General features: G+C 43.3%; 1 protein-coding gene across 1 annotated transcript in view; it reads left to right on the forward strand.

Moving 5' to 3' along the window:
- SELENOO (selenoprotein O) overlaps positions 1-25570 on the forward strand; it is a 73044-nt gene that overhangs the window by 7550 nt on the left and 39924 nt on the right. Inside the window, exons 2-4 of the mRNA XM_029615492.1 lie at positions 2755-2958; positions 15441-15621; positions 23943-24073. Of these exons, the coding sequence (XP_029471352.1) occupies positions 2755-2958; positions 15441-15621; positions 23943-24073 (516 nt within the window). The remainder of the gene's footprint in view (positions 1-2754; positions 2959-15440; positions 15622-23942; positions 24074-25570) is intronic.

The raw sequence follows: 25570 nt of genomic DNA on the forward strand, positions 1-25570 counted from the left end.
GTGGCCGGTGCCTCTTTGGAACCTCAACCTAGTCCTAGATTTCCTAGTAGGAACCTCCTTCAGACCTCTCCGCAGCCTGTCTCTCCGACTATTAACATTGAAGACAGCCTTCCTGCTGGCAGTCTGTTCAGCCCGTCGTATATCCGAGCTACAAGCACTGTCCTGCCGAGAGCCGTTCCTCAGACTCACCCCGGGAACCATCCAGTTACACACAGTTCCGTTGTTCCTCCCCAAAGTGGTGTCTCACTTCCATCTCAACCAAACCATCTCGCTACCATCGCCTGATGAGCATAAGAATTCGGAAGAGGCTCGAAGTCTACGCCATCTCAACGTCGGCAGACTCCTAGTCTGATACCTGGAAAGGTCGGAATCCGTACGAAAGACGGACCATCTATTCATCCTTCACAGCGGGAAGAAGCAGGAGGAAGCGGCCTTGCGAGCAACCATAGCCCGCTGGATCAAAGAAGTCATCAAGGCGGCCTACGTGGAAGCAGGCAAGCCACCGCCTTTACAAGTCAAGGCCCATTCTACTAGAGTCCAGGCAGTGTCCTGGGCGGAAACCAAGATGCTGTCACCTGCCGAGATCTGCAGGGCGGCGACATGGTCCTCCATCCACACCTTCTCCAGGTTTTACCGCCTGGATGTTCAGGCTCGGGAGGACACAGCATTTACAAGGGAAGTACTAAGTGGGTCACGGGCAGCCTCCCACCTGGTTCGGGAGTAGCTTTTATACATCCCATTGGTTCTGAGTCCATCTGCTACACGCTAGGAAATGGAGAAATTACTTACCTGATAATTTCGTTTTTCTTAGTGTAGACAGATGGACTCAGCATCCCACCCATGGCTGCCGTTACTCATGGAATTCTCAGGGGACATCCCCGGGAGCGAGTGAGTCAAGGGTAAGCCATGCTTTCCTCCATCTAGGACACCCATCCTACCGGGTGTTGACGTTTCTCGGTTGAGGACACTGGCGGTCTCCAGCTGTAGCCAATTCAACCAGTTCAAATTAATCAAGTTAACCAAGTTATAAAGTTAATCAATTTATCCAAGTTATAAAGTTAATCAAGTTATTCAAATTATTCAGTCATACATATATCCACAATGCTTTTCGAGGAGTATACTGAAGAGCTGCACTTCCTGCAGGGGTATATGTACTAGGGCTGAAGTCAGATAGAAATCTGATCCGTCTCCAACTGCTATCAGGCGTACACTATACCCATTGGTCCTGAGTCCATCTGTCTACACTAAGGAAAACGAAATTATCAGGTAAGTAATTTCACCATTTCCTTGTCTATAAAAAAAAAAATCTTAAAAATCTTCAACAAGCATTTATGAAGTACCTTAGAAGAGGGAGATGTTTTGTCTAGATTAGAAAATACCTGAGAACTGCATTGATGTTGTTATGCTCTCCGTCTTTTATTCCCCCCCCCTGCCTGGGCAGCTTTGGGGTCTTCTTTAACCTAAGGACAGGAGGTGTACCTCCTGAAATGCACTCTCAGTACTGCTCATTGACCATATAGGCCTTTCACATTAGTTGATGGCATTCCCCCCCCCCCCCCCCCCCACCCCAGCCTTGAGTGCATCACCTCCCTGATGCGCTCAGGCTCAACTGACCCTAACCAACTAATTTGACCATGGATTCCTTGCACCACTGTGGTTTGAGCCATGGAGCTGGCCCCAAAAATGATTTTCAGAAGTGTCTTTGCTGATAATTCTGAGAAGCCTAGGTGTGAATTTATTGCTTGCCTTCTTGGCCTTTGTCAGTGTATGCCTTCATCAAAGATTATTTCGCAGTGGACACTTTGCTCGAATATACAGAACACAATATAACTGCTAATCTTATGAGGATCCTTTTCAGGCGTGGTGGGGGTACGAGGAGGAGGGGGGGATGTGTTGGTTTCAAAAATTTTGAACCATATATGTATGTTGATTGCTAATTTATTGAGCATATATATATATAATCGATTGTGTTGGTTCACTTTAAATCACACAAAAAAATTGTCCAAATTGCCCCTTTTTGAAATTGTCGTCATTCTGTGAAATCTTGTATCTCTATGTAGCAACTTGATAGTCTATTTATATGCAGCTATCTGTCTAGTAGTTTGTATGAGAACATCCTTTGACATCCCTTTCCTTGTTCAATAGCTAAGTCTGGTTTATGCTGGCACACGGGCCGATACAGAACAGTGCACTCCGGTGGAGCAGCCAAGCTGCACATTTTACTTTCAGAAATTAACGCCTGCCGGCACCGGGAAAGTGTACTTAAAAGCAGAAAAAACTGCTTTTCTGTACACCCTCCGACTTAATATCATAGCGATATTAAGTCGGAGGCCCCAAAATTAAAAAAAAATGAAATTGGCCGGTGGCCTGCGGGTCGAAAGATGGACGCTCAATTTTGCCGGCGTCTGTTTTCTGAACCCGTGGCTGTCAGTGGGCTCGAGAACCGACGCCAGAAAAATTGAGCGTCGGCTGTCAAACCCGCTGACAGCCGCCGCTCCTGTCAAAAAGGAGGTGCTATGGACGCGCTAGTATCCCTAGCGCCTCTTTTTACCACGGGCCCTAATTTGCATCTTCTTCCCCCCTGAATCGCACGCACAGGAGAGCGGGCGCTTGCCCGCTCTCCCGTGACTTTTACTGAATCGGCCCAACAGTTGGTGGGAAACCTACTGGTTTATGAGTTGACTTCATCAATTTATCACTGTATCAAAGTAATTATTTACATAATTTCCTGAGTATTACTACTTTTGATTACAGGCAAGCAGATGGTCGTAAGGTTCTGCGGTCGAGTATACGAGAATTTCTTTGCAGTGAGGCCATGTTTCATTTGGGAATACCCACCACAAGGGCTGGATCATGTGTGACATCTGATACAAAAGTCGTCAGGGACATATTCTATGATGGAAATCCAAAGAATGAAAAATGCACAGTTGTTCTACGTATAGCTCCAACATTCATCAGGTAGGATTTCTAAATCTTTTTAGGCATTTTTATATGAAAAGGAAAAAAACAGAATGCCTTATGTCAAGTCCTGTTTGCTTGACTCTGTTCTGATGTATATGTTTGAGGCCTCTTCAGTGGACGCAGCATACGTTTCATACACTGATCAGGCCTAGTAGGTGGTGTACTGTTGCAGTGACAGCAACAGTATTCTAGTAGAAACATAGAAACAAAGAAATGACAGCAGAAAAGGACCAAACGGTCAATCCAGTCTGCCCAGCAAACTCGTGGTAACATCAAAAGTATCAGGCTTATTGGTCAAGGGCATCAACAGCCGCATCAGCAAGTTACCCCCACTCCTACTTGTTTTTCCCAGACCCCAAAATCCAGTGTCCTCGTTGGCTGCTGTCTGTCCGATTTCCCCCCCCCCCCTTTTTTTTTCCCCCTACTGTTAAAGTAAAGAGTAATATTGGAGCAGAGAGCAATATTGGAGCTGGAGCAACAGCATGAAGGCCCACCAGCCAAGGTTAGCAACTGCTATATAGCAAGTTATCCCTATGCACTTCCCTCTTCATTTCCATCCTTCAGTTCCTAGGGAATCCACAGTGTTTATCCTATGCCCTTTGAAATCTTTCACTGTTTTTGTCTTCACCACCTCTTTTGGAAGGGCATTCCAGGCATCCCACCACCCTTTCCATGAAGAAATATTTCCAGATGTTGGTTCTGAGTCTTCCTAGAGTTTCATTTCGTGACCTCTAGATCTACTAATTTCTTTCCAGCAGAGAAGGTTTATTGATTGTGCATCATTAAGACCTTTCAGGTATCTGAAGGTCTGTATCATATCTCCCCTGCACTTCCTGTCCTCCAGGGTATACATACTTAAGTCCTTCAACCTCTCCTCATAAGTCATTTGATGGAGACCCCCCACCATTTTTGTCACCCTTCTCTGGACAGCCTCCATCCTGTCTCTTGTCAATTTTGAGATTCGGTCTCCAGAACTGAACACAGTACTCCAGGTGAGGCCTCACCAAGGACTTGTATTAGGGCATTATCACCTCCTTTTTCTTACTGGTTATTCCTTTCTCTATGCAGCCCAGCATTCTTCTGGCTTTACCTATCACCTTTTCACATTGCTTCACCATCTTCAGATCACTAGACACTATCACCCCAAGGTCCCTCTCCTGCTCTGTGCACAACAGTCCTTCACCCCTATCACATACCTCTTTTGAATTACCACACCCCAGATGCATGACTGCACTACTTGGCATTGAATCCCAGTTGCCATGTCTTCGACCACTGTTCAAGCTTCCTTAAATCATGTCTCATTCTCTCTACTCCTTCTGGCTTGTCCACTCTGTTGCAGATCTTTTTTTTTTTTTTTTTAATTCATCTTTATTGGGTCATTGAGTTAAAATGGATATACTAGCAAATGTATAACAGCAGAAAAATGCAAGAGAGAATAGGGCCACAATGCTAATTAAGAGCAGAATACAGTGACCCAAATTTTTCAAGGTAACCCCCCTCCAGACAGGGGCTTAAACCTGTCTTATAATGAACGATCACTCCCCACATTCTCACACATTCACATGCGCTCCCCCCCCCCCTCCCCCAAGGACACCGCACTCATTCAAACAAGTTTAGTCAGGTAAAATGAGAAAATAAACAATTATGTGTGATCCTGATGCACTTTGTGCCAAGAGAGAAAATAGCCTGTTAAGGCTCTAAGCGCCTTATGAGATGCCAGATCCCTTCTCTGAAAGGATTCCAAGTGCACATGTTGCAGATCTTAGTATCATCCACAAATAGACAAACTTTACCTTCTATCCCTTCTGAACTGTTGCTCACAAAGATATTGAATAGAACTGGTCCCAACACCGATCCCTGTGGCACTTCACTTAACACCATTCTCTCTTCAGAGTGGATTCCGTTTACCATCACACGTCTCCTTCTATCCATCAAACAGTTTTTGTAATCCACTCCAACACCTTCGTGTTTACTCCCAAGCTTCTCATTTTTTTCATATACCTCCAGTGTAGGACCGTATCAAAAGCTTTGCTGAAATCCAAGTAGATCACATCAAGCACTCTTTCTCGATTCAATTCTTTAGTCACCCAATCAAAAAAATCAGACATGAATCACATCCTTCCAAGAAAGAATGCTTACGCCTCTCTGTACAGTCCCTCTTTTCAACTTGTTTAACCTTTGCACTCGTATATACAGTAATGTTTCCAGCTGCATCAGTAATAGTGGTATAAAAATGGCATCCTTTCCTTCCTACAGAAATATTTTTAATTACACAAGTAGACCTGCACTACTGAGAAACCTGTTTGTGGTTTTATGAAGTGCTTTTTAGGTACAGCTATTGAAATATGACTCACCATATAATCTGTATCAGTGATTGTCAGCTCAGTCCTGGGGACACACCTAGCCAGTCAGGTTCTCAGGATATCCACAAAGAATATGCAAGAGAGAGATTTGCATGCACTGCCTCCATTTTATGCAGATCTAATCCAAATGCATTGTGAATATACTGAAAACCTGACTGGCTAGGTGTGTCCAGAAGACTGGCTTGAGAACCCCTGATCTGTATAGTTTTAGGTAGATACTTCATATGTTTTGCAAGAATTTGTGATGAAGCAACGTAGGCCTGACGTACAATTGTGTACAAAAGTTTTTAGGCACCTTGGCCAAATTGTATGTTGCAGTGAATCTTTAAGTGAACAGTAGCTGACACAACCTCTATGATAAAAAGTTACATAGCATCTTTCTGCAGTGTTTAAAGTAGAATTGTTTCTTTGCTAATTTTTAATATATTGAAAAAAAAAATAAACGTGACGTGCAAAAGTTTGGGCATCCTTTCATTCAGTTCTTTGTAACACCTCCTTTGGTAAGAATAACAGCTTCACAATGTTTCCTATAGCCAGCAAAAATCTTTCTGTTACTTTTAGAATTTTTTCATACTGTACCTTGCAGTACTCTTCTTTTTCGCTCAGTGTACAATTAAGCTCTGGAACTTGCTGCCAGAGGATGTGGTTAGTGGAGTTAGTGAAGCTGGGTTTAAAACAGGTTTAGATAAGTTCTTGGAGGAGCAGTCCATTAACTGCTATTAATCAAGTTGACTTAGGGAATAGCTACTGCTATTACTGGCAACAGCAGCATGGGATCTACTTAATATTTGGGTACTTGCCAGGTACTTGTAGCCTGGATTGGCCACTGTTGAAAACAGGATGCTGGGCTTGATGGACCCTTGGTCTGACCCAGTACGGCAATTTCTTATGTTCTTACATTCTTATGTTCTTATTCCTAGATCTCCCTGCATGCCTTGCATGTTTGAGATCCCCTCACTAATTTCCAATAATATTCAAGTCTGAAGGCTAAGGCTATTATAAAACATTCATCTGTCTTTCCTTTAAGTACTTAATGGTTGATTTTGAGGTATATTTTGGATCCATTTCTTACTGAGATATCCAGCCTCTTTCAGATTCAGTTTCTTCAGTTTGTAGGACATTTACTTCTAGGCTAACCTAAAGCATAATAGATTCATCGTGCTTTATGATAAAGGCAACCAAAATGATAAAGGGGATGGAACAGCTCCCCTATGAGGAAAGGCTGAAGAGGTTAGGGCTTTTCAGCTTGGAGAAGAGACGGCTGAGGGGGGATATAATGGAGGTCTTTAAGATCATGAGAGGTCTTGAACGAGTAGATGTGACTTGGTTTTTTACACTTTCGAATAATAGAAGGACTAGGGGGCATTCCATGAAGTTAGCAAGTAGCACATTTAAGACTAATCGGAGAAAATTCTTTTTTACTCAATGCACAATAAATCTCTGGAATTTGTTGCCAGAGGATGTGGTTAGAGCAGTTAGTGTAGCTGGGTTCAAAAAAGGTTTGGATAAGTTCTTGGAAGAGAAGTCCATTAACTGCTATTAATCAAGTTTACTTAGGGAATAGCCACTGCTATTAATTGCATCAGTGCATCAGTAGCATGGGATCTTCTAGGTGTTTGGGTAATTGCCAGGTTCTTGTGGCCTGGTTTGGCCTCTGTTGGAAACAGGATGCTGGGCTTGATGGACCCTTGGTCTGACCCAGCATGGCAATTTCTTATGTTCTTATGATTGGCAAGGTTTTCTTTACAAATATATTTTGTATGTTTTTGGCCGAACAGTTCAATTTTTGTTTTATCAGTCCAAAGTACTTTGTTCCAAAATGTTTGTCTAATCAAAGTATTGTTTTGCGTACTTTAGACAATGACTTTGTGATGAGGTCACCAAAAAGGTTTCCTTCCGACAACTCTCTCATGTAGATCATTGTTGTGTAAACAATGCTGTACTGTAGATCTGTAGACAGCTACTCCCAGTGTTAGCTAATATTTTCAGCTTCCTGTTCGAACCCCAGATCATTATACATCTCTACCAGCAGATGGAGGCAGAGAACAAAACTTTGAGGCACGGCTACATAACCAAGTGCCACCTGCAGTCCCTCACTTTTTTTCTGTCTCCAGCATATGGTAGAGGTGCAAACCTGCAGTCTGGAGTTTCAAAAAAAAAAAAAAAAAAGAGAATATTTTTAGGAGATTTCGGCTTCCCGAAGTGCTAGGTTCCTTTGTGGGCCATCCCTCGGGTTGCGCAGGGCTAGCGGTGGGTTGGAGATCCCTGTTCTCAAGACAAGGGCTGAGTCAGGAGGGGTGAAAGCCAGGGGTCCTGGTTCCCTCACCCCCTCTGAGTCCCCGACACCTTCGGCACTTGGCCTCCTTCAGAATCTGGGAAGTATTTGAATTTTCTTCTCTTCCCTGGCCCTGTTTGTGAGTGGCTGTTTTTAAGTTGTTTGAAAAAAAAAAAAAGCTGTTTCCAGGCAGAAGAGGAACAGGGCTCAGGCAATTGATTGGCTGGATTTCTCTGCCAGGAGTTGGAAAGGTTGCCGGGGGAGGGGCGAATTCATTCTTCAGTCGGGCCCAGGTGCTTTTTTTCAGCATTAGACAGCACCGCTTTCTCCTTGCGTCAGCAGGGGCTATTTTTAGCTTGATCGCACCAGCATGCCACCTCCCGTGCAGCGCAGCAAAATTTGTCGCTTCTGCTGTTTGAAACAGGCTCTCATGGATTCGGCCACATTTTGCAGGGAATGTGTCTCTGGAGGGGCTGGGACCTCCAGGGGGCGGCAGCAACACGAGGTCAGCTGGGTTGGTTATGGAGGCCCGGGGGGGGGAGGTTCAGAGGAGCCAGGAGCCTTTTTTTTTTTTTTTTTAGCACATGCTGGGAGCTAGGCTGCTGTGGCAGAGCCTAGGAACTCCCCTCTCATGCTATTTCCCATGGATCAGGTCCCTGCTGGTAGCAGAGGAAGGGAAGAAGTGCAGGGGAATGCAGACCCAAACCCTTTTTCTTTGGATCCGGAAGCTTTTTCCACGGATTTTGTCCTTCTGCTCCATAAGGCCTATTTGGCCAAGAAAGGGAGCAGGGACCCAAGAGGCTTTTGTCCAGGAAGTCCCGGATGGTTAAGAAGCCTAGGGATTGGGGGGGGGGGCATGCAGAATCTGGAGGGATCCTGCGAGCCTTGGGTCTTAGTTGGGCCACGATAGAAGACACTTCAGAGGAGACAGATAATCTGGATCAGATGCAGGGAGGGCCGGTGGATCCAGACGCGGACTCTGTTAGTACATTAGTGCGTTGGGGGATCCAGGGCAGGATCGGGGCAAGGTTCTGATCGCGGACGGTGACAATCCTTGGGTGATTTGGCTGTTCCATAGGGATTAGCTGGGCTCACTCATTTCCCAGGTATTGGAGGAGCTGGGGATTAAGAACACTCAGGAGGATTTGGACAATGAAGGGGTATACCCAGTCCTAGAGTGATTATGGAGATCCCCTAAGGCTTTTCCGTTGCCGAAGAAGGTGAAGAAGCTGGTGGATCAGGAGTGGGAATCTCCTGAAGTGGGCTTGAAGGTGGCCAGGGCCATCGCTAAGTTATATCCCTTGCTGAAACAGAAGTTGGAGTCATGGAATATTCCCAAGGTGGATGCAGTGGTGTCCACTGTTACCAAGAAGACAATCATCCTGTGGCAGGTTTAACCGCACTGAAGGATGACCAGGATCAGAAACTGGAAATTTTACTTAAGACTGTTTGAGGTATCAGCCTTGAGTCTGCATGCGGTGGTGTGCAGAAGCTTGATGCAGAGAGCCTGCTTGTGCTGGGTGCAAAAGGCACACAATAAGTGGTCAGGATTGGCAGCTCAAGCTACCCGCTTTGAAGCGGGTGTGGCCTGTGTAGCGGATGCCCTGTATGACATGAGTCGAGCATGGACTCTGCAGTGGCGGCATGGAGACTCTTATGGCTGCGAAATTGATTGGCGGATGTATGGTCAAAAGCCCAGCTGTCTGACCTCTCATTAAGGGGCAAGCTGCTGTTTGGAGAGGATCTGGAGCAGCTCATGAAGCAGTTGGGGGAGTCAAAGGGTAATAAATTGCCTGAGGCAGGAAGACCCCTCCCCCTAAGAATTCTTTTCCTCGGTGAGCTCACTTCCAAGAGGCAAGGAGGTTTCACGCTGGCAGGAGCCCTGGGATGGTGGCACAAAAATAGAATTCGGCAGGCAGCAGTCCTTTTGAGCCCAATGCAGACCTCAGGGACGGAGGGTCCCAGGAAGGGAGCTGAAATAAGATTAGCCAATGAAGGCGGGCTGGTCCGCTCCTCACCGGTGGCTATCGGGGGGAGGCTGTCCCTCTTTTATGAGGAGTGGACCAGGATCACCTCGGACCAGTGGGTCCTGTAAGTGGTAAGAGATGGCTATGCCTTAGAATTTTCTCGTATGTTCAGGGACGCCTTTGTAATCTCCTGCTCGTCTCCTGGTTCAAGCAAGAGGCGGTGCAGGATACTTTGCAATGGTTACACTCATGCATGCCATTATTCCAGTGCCCCCTTAGGAGGGGGACAGGTCTGTACTCCATGTACTTCATGGTGCCCAAAAAGAAGGCGAATTTTCGGCCCATTCTCGATCTGTAGAAGGTCAGTGCTGCTCTCTAGGTGCCGCGGTTTCAGATGGAGATGTTGTGCACGGTGATAGCGGCAGTGTGCAAAGGGGAGTTTGTCGTCATTGGACTTGTTGGAAGCTTATCTCTGTATCTCTATATCCCCATTCAGGCCAGACGCCAGGGGTTCCAGAGGTTCATGGTCCTGGGGGAGCATTTACAATTTCGAGCCCTTCCCTTTGGGTTGGTGACAGCGCCACACATGTTCACAAAGGTGATGGTGGTAGTGGTGGTGGCGTTCAGGCAGGAAGGTATCCTGGTGCACCTGTACCTGGATGATTGGTTAGTATAGGCGAAGTCGGAAATGGAGTGTTGTCGCTCAGTCCAGTAGCTCCTGGATTCATTGGGCTGGATGACAAATCTGGTAAAGAGTCATTTAAAGCCAACCCAATCATTGAAATATCTGGAGGCATGCTTAGATATCTGGATGGGGAAGGTGTTTCTGACTACGGAGAGGGTAGTCAAGTTGCAGAGTTAGGTCCTTTGGCTGCTGTCTGTTGGTTCCCAGGGTTTGGGACTATTTGCAGGTCCTGGGTTCCATGGCTTCTATGCTGGAGTTATTTCCATGGGCCTTCGCTCATATGTGTCTGCTGCAAAGGGTGCTGTTATCCCGTTGGAATCCGCTTTTGGAGGAATTTCAGCTTTCTTTGCCATTGCCGGAGGTTGCCAGGTCCAGTCTCTTGGTGGCTGTTTCGGCACAATCTCAATAAAGGGATGGATCTGGAAATGTCCGACTGGGTGTTGGTGACCATACATGCCAGCCTCTCTGGTTGGGGGGGGGGGGGGGGGGGGGGGCGGGCGATGTGTCAAGGAAAATTGGCCTGGGGCAGTGGTCATCAGAGGAGGCGACCTGGTCCATCAATCAGCTGGAAACCAGGGAGGTGCACAAAGCCTTACTGGCATTTCTCCCATTCATTCAAGACAAGGCGGTGTGAGTGTTCTCAGACAATGTGACGACAATGGCATATATCAACCAGCAGGGTGGAATGAAGTCATCTATTTACGAACTTTACCTTCAGCAGCAACTACCATCTCTAATCAACACTGCCCATCGCTGGGTCCAATTGCTCCGCCCCCCCCCCTCCTGATGTCATCTGGGGCGGAAGCTTAAATGGCCCGCAGTGATGCCGGAGGCGCCACGTGTCAAAGGAGTGCATCCCTTCGCGCAACCTTCATGTGACAATATCTAAGAAATATAGAAAAGAATCCTAGCCGAAGTAACTGCTGTCTATTTTTCATTTTCTTTAAATTGCCAATTTCTCTGTTTCCTATTCTCAGCAAATTTTTAAACTCAATCTGCATATCTGTCTCTTTTCACCAGTCTCTACTGCCAGTTTTACTGCATTTTACTTGGTACATAACTCTATAACCTCATATTTTGTATAATAATCACTATGGAGATACCCATAATAATTGGACGCGGCACATACAGTGATTTACTACCGAAGTATTACAAACGCAAATCAAATAAAGAAAAGATAAAAACAAACCATCAAATGTCTTTAATTAGCATACCAATTAGCATACCAAGCTAGAGGATGGGAATGAAGAGTAGAGCCATGGGGGTGGCTTGCTGGAATGTTTACTACCTGGTGATTACTTCCCTTACTCAAAAAAAATCCCTTGCACGGTTAATGCAACCCCAACATTGCTCTCTGCTTCAACGGCAAAGGGAAATGTGGAAAAGAGGATTTGCATTCAGGTAACAACCAAAAAGGACTGAACTTCACAATCTGGGTAAATAAGCGTGGGGGGTAGCTTGCTTATTACGGTGGTTACTACCCGAAACCAATTAAGCCTGATACATCACTTTGAATACATATACAGTGCTGCTTTCTGCTTCTACGGCAGGGGGAAAAAAGTAGAAAACAGGATTTACATTCAGGCAACGACCACAAGGACTGAACTTCACAATCTGGGTAAACAATCGTGGGGTAGCTGCTTATTACGGCGGTTATACCCTAAACCAATTAAGCCTGATACATCACTTTGAAAGCATATACAGCGTTGCTATCTGCTTCAATGGTAGGGGGAAGTGAGGAAAACAGGATTTACATTCAGATATCATCCAACAAGGCATCGATCTGTGCAGTCTGGGTGAACAAACATCAGGGTAGCTTGCTTGATGCGGCGGTTACAACCCTTAACCATAAGCCTTATGCTCACCTTTGATGCAACTCCAGCATAACTCTCTGCATCAATGACAGGAGATGGCAGGAAATTTGAATCAAACAATTACCAACAAGAGCCCTGAAGTTGGTGGATGGTGAAACAGATAAATATGGGAAAATAAGTCTAAGCTTGCTGGGCAGACTAGATGGGCCGATTGGTCTTTTTCTGCTGTCATTTCTATGTTTCTATATTTCTATCAATGACTCCCCTGTCTTCCTGTCCTCACTCACGCTACTACTTTGCAATGCTCAAGCTATTAGGAAAAAAACTACTATTATTCACGACATTCTGACTGACAAAAAAATGGACTGTTTTCTCATTACAGAATCCTGGCTAACCGATACTGACAATGTTACCATCAATTCCTTATGCCCTCCCAAATACCTCCCATTCTCTGAACCCAGACCCAACCTTCAAGGAGGTGGCCTTCTAGCTATCTGCAAAAGTACACTTCTGCCACGTAAGGTGTCCCTTCCCCAGATACTTCCATTTGAGATCCTTCTGATCACAACCAGCTTACTGAACATCCTACTGGCTATTCTCCTCCTGGAATAATTTACAATGATTCATCACTTCTCCTTGAAACAATATCCACTTTCCCTCTAGACCTTACAAGAACCATAATAGCGGGAGACTTCAATATCCATTTTGACAAGCTAAATCACCATGTGACAGCCTCTGCATTTGTCGATGCACTATTAGGCCTAGGATGGCACTATAATATTACTGTTCCAACTCGCAGATTAGGCCACACCTTAGACCAACTATTTCACAATGAAGAGTTTGTAAAATCAGCTGACACTAAATTATCCGTATCATCCATTCCTTGGTCTGACCATTGTCTTACTGAGTTCTGAATTCACCTTAATACCAACTTCCCCAATACATCAAAAGGTCTGACTCAGTCTCACAAATGCAAAATAATTATACCTAACCAATTTACCTCACTTCTCGATGACAATCTCCCTAGTTCCATTTCACATGACGTTAATACTACAGTAGAAACTTGGAACAAAACTATTATAACAGTTTTAGATACCATGGCCCCCATCTCTAACTTCACTATAAATTAAAACACACGGCCCCAGCACAAAAAAACAAATTACGACATGCTTGAACGTATGTGGAGGAAACCTAAAACCTCTATTCTTAAAAATCATTTCCACAGTTGCCTCAGAAAATACAGAAAAGCTGTCACTCTAGCAAAAAGAAATTTCTATTGTATAAAAATCCAAGCCGCCAATGGTAACAGCGCCACTCTATTTGCTATTGTGAAAAAACGAACATCATCACCTTCTCCCAGCCACCCAACACTCAGTAATGACCTCTGTAACCAAATTGCAGTGCATTTCAAACAGAAAATAATTAACATCTCTACAGATTTCGTAAATCTGCCTTACCCAAATGATTCACTGCACATAAAAAGAGAGAGCACCTGGTCCTCAGTTTCATCCTTAGACACAGAAACTTTAATTCAAGTCCTTAGTAAAACAAAAATTTCATTTTCTACTTTCAATCCATGTCATAGAAAATTACTCTAAACACTTACTGCATCCACATATGTATTCTTAACTAATTTATTAAACCAATCACTGAGCTCAGGTATTTATCCGGATCACTTTAAATTGACCTCCATCTTACCGATACAGAAAAAGAAAAATGAAGAATTTTCTAACTTTAACAACTTACGTCCGATTGCTTCACTTACAACTCTGGCCAAAGTCACTGAATCCATTGTCCTGCTTCAACTAAATGATAATGGCTTCAGGAAAACTCACAGTACTGAGACTCTGCTTCTGTCCTCCTTTGATACCATACTAAGAGGCGTTGATTCCAATCAAGACTACATTCTAGTATTACTAGATATCTCTGTGGCTTTTGACATTCTAGTCACACCATACTACTATCTAGACTACGATCAATTGGTATTTCAGATTTAGTTCACAACTGGTTCAACTCCTTTCTTACAAACCGACAATGCCAAATTCACTTAGGAGCTTTCACTTCCTCACTTTATTCCATCCCCTCCGGTGTCCCACAAGGCGCTTAACTCTTCCCAATCCTTTTCAACATCTACCTTTTACCACTATGCTATTTATTGGACAACCTAAACATTCAATTTGAAATATACGCGGATGATATACAGTTTTATATCCCTTATTCAATTTCATGGTTCTATACTCTATCATTAGTTTCTCTATACATAAATACGATAAAAGTATGGCTTTCACATAACTGCTTAAAACTCAATACCTCCAAAACTGAAATAATTCACTTGTCATCCATACCAAATTCCGATTGTGGTCCACCCCCTACTTTCGATCTGAATGGATCTTCTGTACCAATCATTAAAAGAGCCTGAAATCTTGGTGTCATAATTGACTCCAGCCTTTCCATGAACAATCACATATCTACATTGGTAAAAAAAATTCCTTTTTTAAATTACAAATGTTGAAAAGACTTTGCCCACTTTTACATCTCAGTGACTTTAGAACAATACTCCAATCCTTAATATTCAGTGGTCTGGACTACTGTAATGTGCTACTTATTGGTCTTCAACAAAACACCCTCCACCCGCTACAGTTGATCCAGAACGCTGCAGCCTGCATTCTCACAGGAACTTCTCGCAGAGACCATATTTCCCCGATTCTTTATAACCTACATTGGCTACCAGTAGATTTTAGAATAAAATATAAAATATTTCTATCATCTACAATCTATTGAACGATGATAACTCTTCATGGCTCAATTCACAGCTTCGGATTTATAACCATCTAGAAGCCTCCGCTCTGCCCATAAAAACTTATTAGAAGTCCCGACCATTAAGACCGCATAATTAGACATAACCAGAAAACGAGCTTTTTCTTTAGCAGGACCCCAACTCTGGAATTCGATCCCAGACACCCTAAGAAACTCCTCTAGCAAGAAAGAATTAAAAAGAACTTAAAAACCTATCTTTTTGAAACAGCATTTACCAGAAATAATTAATCAGCTCTGACTACACTTCCTGACCAGCTACCTCCAAACCTTTGACCGACCCTACTGCTCCTGCCCTGTCTAAATATAGTTCCACGATCTGTCACTCCCGCAGAAAACTATCTTTTAATTTTGTAATTTTTAATTTTATTAATTGGTTCTTACTTTTTACTTTTACTTTTAATTTATTTTTCTAATATCCTTTTAAAATGCATATGAGTTGTGAGTCATTTTTACTTTTTATTATGTACGTATGCACTGTAAACCATTTTGACCACTTTCCAGTAAAAAAAAAAAAGTATATAAAAATTGTTTAACAATTACAAGGTGTTTGTTAAACAGGTTCGGCTCATTTGAGATTTTTAAACCAGAAGATGAATACACTGGACGCAGTGGTCCCAGCATTAATCGAAATGACATTCGAATAAAAATGCTGGATTACGTAATTGGAACATTCTATCCAGAGATTCAGCAAGCTCATGCTAACAGCAGTGTTCAGAGGAATGCTGCCTTCTTCACAGAGGTAGGAGCCTTTTTAGTCCCTGATTGTATACTGTTTCTGTCCACCCAGTTCATAGCTTAATCCCTAAACAAAGGGTCGGTAACCTTTTGGGCCAAGTGATATTGCTATGAGGGGGTTACCTCCTATAAGAACCAACTTTGCTGCACTCTAAAATCTCTCCTGCTCTTAACCATGCTCCTTGCTGGCACAATGAGCAGCCAAGAGGGTTACACAGTCCACCATGTGGCAAGACTGTCTGAGTTTGTCGATCTCTGCCCTAAACTGTTTTGGGTAAGCAGAATGCAATAGAATAACTGCATTGCTTCTTTAAATTTAGCATAACCCTATGTATAGAAAAAAAATGAAAATAGTTATTGTGAGGTTTAAGCAGTGGTTTTTAGTGCATTCTGTTTTACTGCAGCTATAGAGAGGCAGAAGGCAGAGATTATACCAATTATGATTTAATTATTTAAAAATATTTCTATCCCGTCTATCTAAAATCCTAAGCAGGTTGCGCCCAAAATATACTTTATTTATTAGCGTTCAGGCAGGTGAAACCAAACCAGTGGGTTATGCACCTCTACCAGCAGATGGCGACGGAGCAAAGCTGACACAATGGAATATATACACCTCTGCAGTGACATCAACCTGTCAGTATTCTCCATCTCCAGCAGATGGTGAACATGCATCTCCCTACTGGGGATTGCTTTACGTTTTAGAAGGAGAAAAGAAGGCAATTTAATTTCCTAGCATGTAGACAGATGGTCTCAGGACCAGTGGGTTTATGCTCCCCTGCCAGCAGATGGAGACTGAGCCACAGCAAGCTGTTGTCACAGTATATATAACCCTGCAGTGACCCCAGCCTGTCCGTATTCTCCGTTTCTAGCAGATGGTGGATGTGCATCTCCCTATGGGGATTACTTAGAGCTTTTTGAAGGAGAAATTTGAAATTCTAAATTCAGGAAAAGAAAACCCTGCTCTCCTTTGGTGATACCTAAAGGTCTCTCCTTCAGTTAAGAATTCCTGAGGCGATTTCCCTGGTCCCTCAGAGGTGTGCCTTGGACCGGTAGCTGGGTTTCCCGGCAAGGACTTAGTTGCTAGTTCAGCTGAAAGGCAGGAGGCTGAGTGTGGCAGTGATGGCAGATGCCGTCTCCCCCTGCAGCCGGAGACTGTCTCTGTACTCAGCCGGTAAGTGCTAATCTCAGGTTTGAAGGAAAAAAAAGGAGAAAGTTTTTTACCTGAAACATACAGAGGTGTTTCAGGATTTCCTTTGGTCTAATTCTCGGCGTGCCGTGCCGACATTTGTTCCCACTCCCGTTGGGGTTGGAGAACTGGGCAACCTGGCGGGTTGAGCGGCCCCGGATGGACTAGGCTCTGCACTTAGGATTTTTTCTTGCATGCCACGTGGTAGGCCGCAGCGGCCATTTTCGCGCGTTCTTGTGCGTGTTCTGCTGCCCTCTATAGGCTGTCGGTGTGCGCAGTGTCAGCCCTGTGCGCTCTTTATTTTGGATGCACTTTTTCACCCACAAACTTTATGTGCTTAACTTGACTTTAGGTTGTGCTTGCGTCTTGCCGCGCTTTATTCTAGTCACTTATTATTTGGGCACATTTCATTTTTGAGCATGAGCCATTCCCGAGCATGTTTACTGCAGCAATGGCGCTGGTAAGCAAGAAGCATAAGTGTCTTCCTATTTGTGTTGCCTGTCATATTAGGGCTTCTCAGCCTGACCTGGCTTCTAACCTCTGTCCGTGCTGCTCAGGGAGAGTTGTCTTCCTCGGATTTTGCTAAGCCTGGCTCTTCCCATTCTGATGATGGATTGGTCACAACCTCGACTGGGGGGACGCCAGATCTTTGTTCTCCTTTGACTGGATCCTTCACTGGCGAGGGTAATTCTGTGGTACCAGCTCCAGTTTCTTCTGGCCTTGGTCTGGTCCCGGCTGCTTTTTCTTGCGTGGAATTTTTTCAAGGCTTACAAGCCTTTCTTCAGGTGCAGTCCTCAGCGTTCCCCCATTTCTGTCCACTTGGACCCTCAGCCAGTGGCTCCTCCCTCTTCCACTCCTATGCTTAAGTACCACTGGGCAATCACACTGTGCTAGGCTGATTTCTTTTTTAAACTTTGCTTCAAAGGAAAATTCTAATAGCATGCTGAATATGTTTTAAGTGAATTACCACCACCTTAGAGAGCAGTAGATCACTGATCCAGACCATAATCCTATTGTAATCTAAGATTTCATAATGTATAAATATTGTTTGAGCTGCAGGGGGATAGTGAATATTATTTGTCAACACTGAGGGATGAATTAGCCATTTTGCGTTGGTGACATCATCCAATAACACCATCACAGATCCAACTCTGATGTCTGTAGAGACTATTGTGCATGCGCAGAAGTTCTGAGACAGACCCAGCTTTTGGAGATCTTTGTTGGTTTGGCCTCTGTTGGAAACAGGATGCTGGTCTTTATGGACCCTTGGTCTGACCCAGCATGGCAATTTCTTATGTTCTTATGAGCAGTTGCAGGAGTTCAGCATGCACACCCTGCCTCATGAAGCCCTCAGTCTTTTTTCATGTGTGCTACTGCATGGATGTGTCCCAGCCTCAGAATTTTTCTATTTTTTGGGTCCTAGTGCTCCTTTTTGCCTCAGTGCTTTAACATTTTTCTGCCGCTGCCACAACAACCCCTCAGACTTTTCAGTTCTTTAAAAAAAAAAGAAAAAAGTCGAGGTATTCCGGTGATGACATGATCACGAGAGGTGGTCGGGTATTCGAACTCCATGGGGATCAGCTGCCTAGGGCAATATTCTGCAAAGTTAAAGCAATTACTGGAGCCCTTATATTTGGCACAGGATTGATGAACAATTTTTTGTTTAAAAAAAACAAGTGAAATGTCAACCAGACCTAAAAGAACAGGGACTGAAAAAGTTGCAGCCCTGGAGGATAAAAAGGTGCCTGAATCAGTGACGGCGCTCAACGGGTTGACTGAGGCAACGATTTGGGAGATTACCAATGTGGTTTATAAGGGGTAGGTTATCATCTTGAAATTTGGTCAAGGCATTAACAGCTAAGGAATCCAGGTGAGGTATGGCACTCAGCCTAGATGCTGAAAAAGCGTCAAGCTTTTCCTGGTATGCCCAGGGATTCTTTTCCCAGTATTTCTTAATTACTAAGAAGTTAGCAGAATTAAGGCCTATACTGGACTTGTGAAAACTGAACAAATTGTTGGTTTGGGAGAAGTTCCAGATGAACTCCCTCCAGATGATTCTTCCTTTCATTCAACTGAATGATTGGATGTGTGCTCTGGATCTGAAAGATGCTTATGCACACATTCCGATTCATCTTGATAATCAGAAGTTCCTCAGGTTCAGATGTGCACTGCCAAATCAAAATACTCTCCTTTGGCTCTCAGCAGCCCCAAGGGTGTTCACGAAATGCTTTGCACAGCTTCGTCAGCAGGGAATCCGTATATTCTCATACCAGAACAGTTGGCAACTGATCCATCTCCATAAAGAGTTCTAGAGTCCCTCGGGAAGTATATTTGGCTTCCCCAGTCCTTGAGTTTCCTGGTCAGCTTTGCCAAGTCAAACCTGGTTCTGGCTTAAAGAATAGGAGCCTGTATAGTCTTACTTCAGGAAAAGGTGTTTCTACCTGTTGAAAAGAAATGCTTTGCACAGCTTCGTCAGCAGGGAATCCGTATATTCTCATACCAGAACAGTTGGCAACTGATCCATCTCCATAAAGAGTTCTAGAGTCCCTCGGGAAGTATATTTGGCTTCCCCAGTCCTTGAGTTTCCTGGTCAGCTTTGCCAAGTCAAACCTGGTTCTGGCTTAAAGAATAGGAGCCTGTATAGTCTTACTTCAGGAAAAGGTGTTTCTACCTGTTGAAAAGAAATGCTTTGCACAGCTTCGTCAGCAGGGAATCCGTATATTCTCATACCAGAACAGTTGGCAACTGATCCATCTCCATAAAGAGTTCTAGAGTCCCTCGGGAAGTATATTTGGCTTCTCCAGTCCTTGAGTTTCCTGGTCAGCTTTGCCAAGTCAAACCTGGTTCTGGCTTAAAGAATAGGAGCCTGTGTAGTCTTACTTCAGGAAAAGGTGTTTCTACCTGTTGAAAAGACCACGTTGCTGATGGTCCTAGTAAGGCCGTTACATCAGCAGGTCAGAGTGTCAGCAAAATCAGTTTTGGTCCTACTTGGTAGTTGCAGTATATGTGGTGTCCTTGACTCATCTGTATATGCGGGGACATTCAGTGGGGTCTGTTGGTTAGAATATATCTACAAGTGATTAGCAGATTTAACATCCTTATGATATGAATTAGTTAGTTTTAAGGGAGTAGTTGCTTATACTTTTTGTAGGTAGTCAATCAGTTTTATTATAGCAGCATAAGTATACAAGATTTAATATACATATTTTCATTTTAAGTTTCTCAGTTTTACAGAGCAAGGCACTGTTATGAAAAATGAGCATAAACTCATGCATTATCTCCAAGTCAACCTGCACTTGACAAATACACAATGCCAAACTAATCCAGTTTGTCTCGCTGCTAGCTGATGGCGGGTCACACTCCTGCAGAGAAGCATGGCACAGAGATCCAATAACCCTGGCAGGCTAATGACAGGTAAATAAAACCCAGAGATCTCAGATGTTTATGTGAGGTAGGCCGGCAGGAACAAGGTAAAGAAGAACTTGGCTTGCCAAAGTTCTTTCAGGGAATAAAGTTGGCAATTATGACAAGGCAGCTACTCCAAGGTTAATTGAGCAGGCTGTGGTGAACATGGAACTCAGTTTAAAGCTTGCTAGTTCACGGGTATAGTGAACTGCAACAGTTAAAGTTCTGGGAAAGAAAAACTGCAATCTTTATGGTTGAGAGTCCTTTTCTATGTTTGGAGCTTCATTACATATTCAGTTCCATAGGATCCAAAATCAATCTTGATTAGCTATCACCACCATCTATTAACACAGAATTGGTAGGATGCTGATGATGTCATCTTGAGTCCAGATGCATGTGAATATTCTCAGTGCTGGTAATGAGGTTTATCGGCAGACATTTGCTGAACAATACCCACATGATAGCTGGTTTCATGCATGGAAACAAAGTTTTCACCAAGCACATAGTCACAGTTCATGTGTCTAGCCCATTGTGAAGTGCAGACAGATGTCTGATAGGGAAGAACAATTGCAGTATTTTATCCTCTGTGTAATTCAGTCTCAAATGAAGTTGCCAAAATCATCATGTGACAGAAGACTTAACCTTTGTGTTGCTTAGGCCTGGTGTTTGGTTCAGTCTGTATGCATGGCTGCAGGCTGAGGTTCAATTATGCACATTCTTATTTAGGGTCACTGGTTTTATCCTACATGTCTCCTAAGCCAATTGGCTCAGATCTATCAACCATCATCCCACCAAAAATCTGTGAACCTTGGGATGAGAGCATCTCTTGAATGGTGGAAGAAGCTGGAAATTCTACAGGTGGGGGTCTTGTTACATGTCCTATGGCATCAAGTAAGACTTTCAACAGACCCCTCCACCAAGGGGTGGAGGATGCACATGGTGTGACATAGACCCAAAGATTGTGGTCCCCAGTAGAATCATCTGCAAATCAGCCTCGTGTTGATGCAAGCCATTTGCTATACTCGTGGACTTTTCTCTCTACTCTTCTTGGTAAAGAGAATTTTAATCTAGATGAACAGTCAAGTGGCCATGTTCTCTATAAACAGGAAGGTATGTGCTCTTATGCCATTGGCCAGGAGGCCATCCAATCTGTCATGGGCAGGGAATCACAACATCCATCTCCAGGCAACCTATCTTCCAAGAATCCAGAATATATTGACAAACTGCCTCAGCAGTGTTGCTACTGCATGAGTAATGGTTCATTTAAAAATAAGGCAATTTGTTCAGGCGCTGGGGAAAGCCAGAGACTGACTTGTTCACCTCAGAAATAACAGAAAAGTTAAGATGTTCTGCTTCATGCAGCCAAGCAACAGATCTGCTTAATGGTTTTCTAGTAAGTTGGAATGCCTGTCTACTTTATGCTTATCCACAAATTGTTTTAATCACCAAGACTGACCTTTACAAGTTTGGTATTCATATCTCGTCCATCTGTCAATTTGGTCTCTGGTTCCATTGGGATATATCTCTGGTGCTCACCCCTTCGGAGTGCAGGTGACTCTGCTATCCGAATTTGTCTTCTCTGGCCCTCATGGTGTGGATATTGAGCATGCAGTAGTCTCCTTCTTATGCTTCCCAAAGGAGGTGAAGGATGTATCTATTTCAGGTGGAAAGCCTTCGTCCAGAAGATCTGCATTTTCAAGTGGAAGTTTCTCAACTCAGTGTGATGTCAGTCATAAGAACATAAGAAATTGCCATGCTGGGTCAGACCAAGGGTCCATCAAGCCCAGCATCCTGTTTCCAACAGAGGCCAAAACCAGGCCACAAGAACCTGGCAATTACCCAAACACTAAGAAGATCCCATGCTACTGATGCAATTAATAGCAGTGGCTATTCCCTAAGTAAAGTTGATTAATAGCCATTAATGGACTTCTCCTCCAAGAACTTATCCATCTACTGTGACCTGAGGGACTTGCTTCAGTATCTCTTCTTCCTTTCATCCTCGGATCTTAGCATTTCTTCAAAGTTCTTTACGATATATTAGCAGGTGGAAGGAGATCCGATCCTTCCCTAATCTTTGGTATCTTTATGTTTTTATTCTGCCATTTGGCACTTCAAAGTGGATTACATTCAGGTACTCTAGGTATTTCCCTATCCCTAGAGGGCTTGCAACCTAATAGGGTCATTTATCAAATAGCGTTATGGTATTTTTGCATGCGTTAAGCACCTTTAATGCATGCGAAAACCCCTTTAACGTATGGTGCGATGCAAATCAGAAAAAGAGGAGGAGTTAGGGGCAGGAGTGGGCTGGGTTCACCGTTTTGCGAAGCCCTATCGCATGGTTTTAATGCAGATTTTAGCTACACCTTTTTCAGTAGCGTTAAGCTGTGCGATAGGTTGCGTTAAGGCAACCTAGCTTGATGGACTCTTTACCTGGGTAACATCAAGCTAGGTTGAGAGAACATTGCACAAATCTCACGTTTGAGTGAGTTTCCTCACTCCGAAGGTCATCAAATCTTCACAATAGAGCACTGTTCTGTTCGTACGTCTCACTTTGAATGTCAGAGTGGCCCCTAACCCCCTACACTAATACCTAAACCTCACCTCGAGTTTACTAGGTGGGCCTGCCATAGAGATATAAATACCTATCTAGTGTGAGGGTATTATGGCTAGTCTCGCTCTCTCTCTCTCTTTCATATAAAACATGCCCCTTTTTCTATCGCATGCGATATTTAGTGCATTTTGATAAATCCAGGCCTAAGTTTGTACCTGAGGCAAGGGTACAGAGAGTGACAGAGGGATTTGATCCCTGGTTCACAGCCTGATGCTGTAACCATTAGGCTACTCCTCTGTTGGAAATAGGATACCGGGCTTGATGGACACTTGGTCTAATCCAGTATGGTAATTTCTTATGTTCTTAACTTCAGTGTAATCCTAGCTCAAATCAATAAACCTCCTTTTAAATCTTTTAAGTCAGACTTGAAAATTCTCACCTAGAAAGTGGTGTTTATTGTGGTTATCATTTTGGCATAAAAAGAAAGTGAACTACAGGCTCTGGTTTCATTTTCACAAAGATAGTTTTTTCACAATAGGATCGCTTTTCAGTTCCACCCAGTTTCCTTCCGAAAATGTATCTGCATTCCATACTAATCAAGCTGTTATGCTTCTTACAGTCTTTCGAAGATCTCATGTGCACAAAAGCGAACGGGCGTTTCACACTTTGGCCTGTAAGAAAGCCCTGGCGTATTACCTAAAGAGGCCTCAATCTCACTGTAAAGCTTTTCAATTGTTCTTGTCCTGAACAGTCAACTACCTCGCTAAAACTTAAGATCTGTAAGAGATCAAGGGGCTCCCGAGGCTGCATGTACATGTGGCATCTCCCACACATGCTCAGGAAAGTCTTTGCTGAGTTCTGAGAGATGGGATCCTGTCAATGCCATCATGATGCCACCCACATGTAATGGCTAAATCATCCTGCTGTCTATAGGTAAGCAAACTTGCTTGCTCTAAGGAGTCAAAAGGCAAGCTAAAGTAGATTGTAGTCGATGAAAAATGAAGGCCTCCTTTTTTTCTTTGACGGATATATCGCTCTATGGCAATTTTTTTTTTAAACCTGACAAAATGTAGCCTGTTTTGTTAAATCCTAAATGGTCTAGATAAAAAATGGAATGCTGCAGAAGATTCTTCATGTAGACATTTCAACTATGTTGTACTTAAAATTCTTCTCTTCTCCTCAGATAACACGGAGAACAGCGAGGTTGGCTGCAGAATGGCAGTGTGTTGGATTTTGCCATGGGGTACTAAACACTGATAACATGAGCATTGTAGGACTTACTATTGACTATGGACCTTTTGGCTTTATGGACAGGTCAGTATAGCTAACTTGTAATTTATTCTGAAGATGTTATATGGCTGATTTTCAGTGAGTAACAAACCAGTTTTAATGCTTAATGAAGATGTTTCCTTTCTTTTTTTTTTTTCCAATTTTAAAGTATACATTTTGTTGTCATATTTCCTCAAAACTAAAGGAACATGTCTATCTAATACATTGAATTTATTGTATCAGGTGCTCACAAATCAATAAACTCTCATACAGTTGTAAGTTTCAGTAGCACCAATTCTAATCATAACCAAAGTTGTCATTGGCAATATTTTTTATTTTTCATTTGCAAATTAAAGTAGTTCCAATGAATCATCTGTCATTAAATGGCCCAGATGATAATGAGGAAGAGTGGAATATTTAGCTGATGGTCACACTACCCAAAGCATATTCCTTGCATTGTTGTGGAAGCCAAGGCTGATATATACCTGACACTGATAGTGTTTCAGTGATATACCCATATCTCAGGGGCTATGAACAAATTTGCTGTAAATAACAAAAAGAAAATCTGTTAATATCAAAGTTTTAACTAAAAATTATTTGGAGTCTATGTAATTACTCACTAATTACTGTTAAACTGGAGCGCAGTCTTAACATTCCTATAATGGCTCCACAGGACTATCCATTTTACAGTAGGGGCAGAACAGAAACCAGCCAATGAGTTTTCACTATATATCAAAAGATGATTGGTTGAAAAATCCACCTATTATGGGCAAGTAAAATGTGCAGTGGTTACTAAAAAATTATATCACAGTCTAGTAAAAACCCAAGAACAATTTCTTTTTTCATACCTGCAAGAATAAAGCAGATTACTCAAAAATTGTCACAGATCATTCAGTTTCTTTATTAAGACTCACAGGTGAAACTGTATTTATGTATATCCATTTCTGTTCATGTTGTGGTTTCTCAAGAACTGCAAATGTCAAATTAGTAAGAGTTGAAGTGAACGCTAATGCTTGACCCGGGGTCCTCAACTTTCCCTTTGCATATGCACTAAGATGTTTTTGAATGTATACTTGTAAGGTCCATGTGGTCATCTCAGTATAATCCAGAAAAGTGTGTTGTGTATCCCTACCAGTAGGTGGAGTCAGAGAACAATTAGAACTTTGGACACTGCTACATAAGGAGAGTGCCACCTGCAGTCACTCAGTATTTCTCTGACTCCAGTGGGTGGTACAGATGCACACCTGCAGTCTTTAGTTATATTTTTTATTTAATTAGTTTGAATTTAATTTTTTGGTTTACGGTCGCTTCCTGAGGTGTTAGGCACCTTCGTGGGCCATCCCTCAGTAGAAGCCAGGTGTCCGGGGAATTGGATATTCCTGTCAGGGTTTCACCTGCCACAGTTCGGTGTCTGACGACCAGGGGCTCCTGGCTACTCACCACCGTGTCTGCTACAGCTGCTCCCTTGCCTCCTGCAACAGCTTTTCTCTGTGTCTTGGTAAAGTTTAATTAAAAAAAAAAAAAAAAAAAAAGAGCTGTTTT

The sequence above is a fragment of the Rhinatrema bivittatum genome, chromosome 9 (genome assembly GCF_901001135.1).
Source record: "Rhinatrema bivittatum chromosome 9, aRhiBiv1.1, whole genome shotgun sequence".
Lineage (NCBI taxonomy): Eukaryota > Metazoa > Chordata > Amphibia > Gymnophiona > Rhinatrematidae > Rhinatrema > Rhinatrema bivittatum.